At 31.8% G+C, this 4,817-nt stretch overlaps 1 protein-coding gene across 1 annotated transcript; it reads left to right on the forward strand.

The window, feature by feature from the left end:
* Positions 1 to 211: 211 nt before the first annotated feature.
* LOC116007327 (basic form of pathogenesis-related protein 1-like) lies at positions 212 to 908 on the forward strand. Its single transcript, XM_031247984.1, has one exon. The coding sequence runs from the start codon at positions 223 to 225 to the stop codon at positions 706 to 708; it is 486 nt and encodes a 161-aa protein (XP_031103844.1). The 5' UTR covers positions 212 to 222; the 3' UTR covers positions 709 to 908.
* Positions 909 to 4,817: the final 3,909 nt, after the last annotated feature.

Raw genomic sequence — 4,817 nt, forward strand, 5'->3', positions numbered from 1 at the left:
GGACCAAATTGGTTAAAATTTTCAAAGTCGAGGGACTTAATTGGACACGAAAATTGTCGAGAACCAAATTGGTAATTCCGCAACAGTTGAAGGACCATTTCGGTAATAAACTCTTAAACAAGTCAATATTTTTTTCCACAGCTTCTGCTATAAATACCTTGCATTAATTTCCTATGATTCACAACACAAAACCTATACCTAGCTACCTAAAACCAAAATATAATGGGGCTGTCTAAATTCCCAGTAGCTCTGCTCTCCTTCATGGTGATAGCCATATTGTTTCATATTTCCGACGCCCAGAATTCCCCGCAAGATTACCTAAACCCCCACAACGCCGCCCGGGACCAGGTCCGGGTTCCCCACATGACATGGGACGCCACCTTGGCCTCCTACGCGCAGAGCTACGCCAACTCCAGGGCCGGAGACTGCAACATGGTCCACTCCGGCGGCCCGTACGGCGAGAACTTGGCCGCCGCGTTCCCCGCCCTCAACGCCGCCGGTGCGGTGAAGATGTGGGTGGATGAGAAGCCTAAGTACGACTACAACTCCAACTCTTGCGTCGGCGGCGAGTGCCGGCACTACACTCAGGTGGTGTGGCGCAGCTCCGTCCGCCTTGGGTGCGGAAGGGCTCGCTGCAATAATGGCTGGTGGTTTGTTTGCTGCAGCTATGCCCCCCGCGGCAACATCATCGGCCAGCGTCCTTACTAATTAATTCAATTATATATAAACAAACATGCAAAATAAATAAAACATGCATGCGCGTCGAATAAGGATGTATGTTTATCATCCACACACACACACATATATATACCCTATAATGGTGTTGCGTGCATGAGCCATGCATTTGATATGATGATTGAATGTAATGAACTCTATAAAAATATTTTATTTGCAGTTGGTTGTAATAATTATGTCCAAAGATTTTGCTTTTTATTTTTTTTACATTTTTTGGGTGACCATATATAGATCAGAAATCAGCTACCACTATTCGAGTGTGTTTACGAGATAAATTTAACCTTGTGACATTAGGCTGCAAAGGACCACAAGGAGATGATAGGATGTATGACAATTTATTAACTACTACGTAGATGATTGCTTTACATGTTTTGATCAGAGTTGTGTTTGATAATTAGTTGTTTATTTTAAGTGATTACAAGTAAAATGACCTATAAGGGCTTAACTATATTATGTTATTTATTTAATTCTTAAAGTATCTTTTATAATGTATTATTATTATTATTGCGTAATTTAAATTACAGAGTATTTTTTAACTATTATTTTTTGTTTTATTATTAATATTGTTATAATAATTACAAAGGTATACACCGTAGTTAATAATAATTCAATTCAAATGTCGGGCTCTACGCGATTTTGATGATATTAAAATTGTGAATTTGAATAAAAAGAATTGAATAAATATAAACACTACAATAACCAACATCTATTAAGGGTAAATTATACTTTTGAAACAAAAATGAAATAAACAAATATCAATAAGTTGCACCGCTCAAAGTAGCTTTTTTATTTTCAGCTTATTGGCATCAATAAGCTATGCCAAAAAACTATTAACCAAATATTCATATTAGCTGTATGACTAGTCAAACAAGTTAAAAATGATCAAACAAATTAAATTATATTTTAACTAATAAATCATTTTCTAAAACAGAGCAAACTACTAATGTAATTGTGATAGGAGTGTGCGCTATCCCGCATAATGCTATATTGATGCATGCAATGATGCTTAGTTATTAATAATTTTTTACAAAATTTAATTTACCAGCGATATTCTAAAAATATTAGTTAATACTGTACTAGTATAGTGGTTTTGTCACGTATAGTCTTAAAATTTTGAATTGATCACTCGTGATCTTTCGATTTTTAAATTGTTACAATTCGTGATCTAAGTTAACCATTCATGATTTTTCAACTATCAAATTTTAAACCGCCGTGGTCCTTCTAGGAAGACCACAACTGGCTAAAATTTGAAAGTTGAATGACCATGGGTGGTTAACTTAGATCAATGATGGTAACAATTTGAAAGTCGACGGATCACATGTGATCAATTTGAAAGTTTAAAACTAAAAATAATAAAATCATTATATTCGGAGTACTCCACTCCTAAAAATATTCTCAACTCAATAAAATTAATTCTCTATTATGTATGACCGATGAATTAAATTAATTAATTTTTTATCAAGATAAATTCTAGCTAGAATTGTCGCATTACAACTCACGGGGCATAAGCTTCTTGGAATTTTTTTTAGCAATGAACGTTCTTTAAAATAATCTTTTTTAATAAGTATGGTTACTTTGAACATAAATATTCCGCAAAGGATAATAATTAAGTTGACTTCCAAAGGATTAACTTGACTCGTAATTCGAAGTCTGGAGAAGAAGGTATGATGTGATGGATAGAGAGATCATACGAGAGAGCAATCCTTATACATGGACAAGGGTTAACAATACAATATGAATTTTCGTATGTCTATATGTGTTTTATATTGTGAATTTTTTGTGTTTTTAATTATGAAATTATGTACTTTAAAAATATGAATTATGTACCTAAAACAGATTAGTAATTGTATTTTATATTATGAATTTATGTGTCTGGTGTAACACAAATTATGTACTTAAATCCGATTTGAAAAATAAGTAATATATATATAACATGTGTATGCGTTTTGTGTTGTGATTGTTGGGTTAGATATGGTATGTTGGTTCATGAATTTACACATCATCAGGAATGAGAATCAAAATCATAGTTATTATTTAAATTGGTTGACAACTCTTTAAAACACAAATATGCGATTTGATTACCCCTTCAATTAAAAAACTTATTCCCAAATAAAAAATAGGTATTATCACATCTTATATGTCCTCATTTGTCACCTCCTCACTACATCTCTCATATACATATATATATATATATATATATTGTTATTTTGGTGCTTTGTATTTGTTAATTGAAGTTTGCAAGCAACTCCGATCCCCAGTTTAATTTTCATCAATATAAAATGGTTAAAAACCTGCTGTGTAATCATTCTCAAGATGGCTTCAGAGACCAATTCAAGGCAGGCAAAACACTTGTTAACTTAATAACAATATATTTCTATGACGCAAAACCTGTAAGTCCTATAATACACGACATATTCGACTTTTCTAAATTACGTTCTGGCCGCCAGAGAATTTTCCTGGGAGAAAATTGGGAAGGGCTTGGAAAAAACCAAATTAAATCCTCGTGTATATTTAATAGTTCGACTAACGTTTGGACTAAAACTAATCAATTTATTTAGGCAAAAACGTATTGTATGAGACCGCCTCACGAATTCTTGATTGTGAGATAAGTCAGATCAAAACGAAAAATGTAATATTTATACTGGAAAATGTAATAAAGTATTTGTTATTTATAAAAGAAAATGTAATACTTTTGAACAAAAGTGTAATACTTTTACATTTTGATTTAAAAGTATGTATTTTATTTTTGCTCAAAAGCATTACACTTTCCCTTATAAGTAACAAATAATTTATTTTTTATTAGTACAATATTACTTTTTTCAATATAATTAAGTATTATATTTTTATCTTGACTCGACTTGTCTCACGAATAATGATATGTGAGACAATCACAGGAGAGTCAATCATTTATTTAAAGTCATGGATGGAATTAATTGAATGTAAGGATTATGCATGATTCGATTAATGCTGGTTTAATATATTTAAAAAGATAAATAAGGGTTGAAAATGTGTATTTTTAAACTTATTTGACGTCATGGTAATGTATACTAGTTTATCAAGAAACCAGTATAGCGTCATTTCGTAACATCTTAAGCCATTGTATTATAAGCGTTCCACGTTGATACCACAATTAGTATATCGCAAATTGTGCTTATATTCGTTAAGCAATTTGGGACGATAATCACGGGAAGAATGACACGGGAGTATGCATGCGAGGGTCTGGAAGGTCAAAGTCTAACATTTTGTAAAGGTATAAGAAAATTAATTATGGCCCTGTTTGGCAAATGGCTATTAGCTGATTGGGTTGGCTGTTTGGGTTAGAACGTATGATTTGTTAATAACATTAGCTGATTGTAAAAAGTTGTTTGATAGATTAGCTGTTAGCTAATAGCTGTTTGGTATAATTTTTTTTCTCAAAAGGCTAATTGAAAAGGCTACTTTGAGTAGCCTTTTGAATTTTAGTATTTTAGAGTTACAAAAAGCTTATTAACCAAACAACTAATAGTGATCAAATAAGCCAAAATTAGCTGATAGGCTGATTATTTACCAAACAGGGCCTATATGTGCATTATTCTCTACTAGCTATAATTTTGACATAGAGATAAGTGCTTTATCTTGAATTCTTGATACAATATTTTTACTCAGTTTTTGTAAAGAACATAACTTTTAACTATTTTTTAATAATAATGGGCGATCAGTTGATCGAACTCCGGTGGTGAGGACATTGATTATTTGGACTTAGCAAGATTGAAAAAGCATAGAATAGATACTACGTTATAAAGAATCATGAGTGTTTCTAAATAATAATAATAATAATAATAATAATAATAAGAAGTTAAGCCAAGCATCTTGTGCTCAGATGACATGTAGTGACTCTCCTATATGGGACTACAATGTAATAGAGTCAAAAAAATATTATAATAATAAGTTAAAGGAGTTTGCACTTAATCGAAATATGTAATATCTTGATACATTGTGCAATCGATCAAGACATATCATTATATATAGAGAAAATTGTAATTTATGCACTTACATAATATGTCAATTATCTATATCACCCCTTAATTATTATTGGTGTAAAT

Source organism: Ipomoea triloba, chromosome 15 (genome assembly GCF_003576645.1).
Source record: "Ipomoea triloba cultivar NCNSP0323 chromosome 15, ASM357664v1".
NCBI lineage: Eukaryota > Viridiplantae > Streptophyta > Magnoliopsida > Solanales > Convolvulaceae > Ipomoea > Ipomoea triloba.

Bases quoted from the DNA above. Each gene is read 5' to 3' on its own strand.
- LOC116007327 (XM_031247984.1), top strand. From the start codon at position 223: ATGGGGCTGTCTAAATTCCCAGTAGCTCTGCTCTCCTTCATGGTGATA.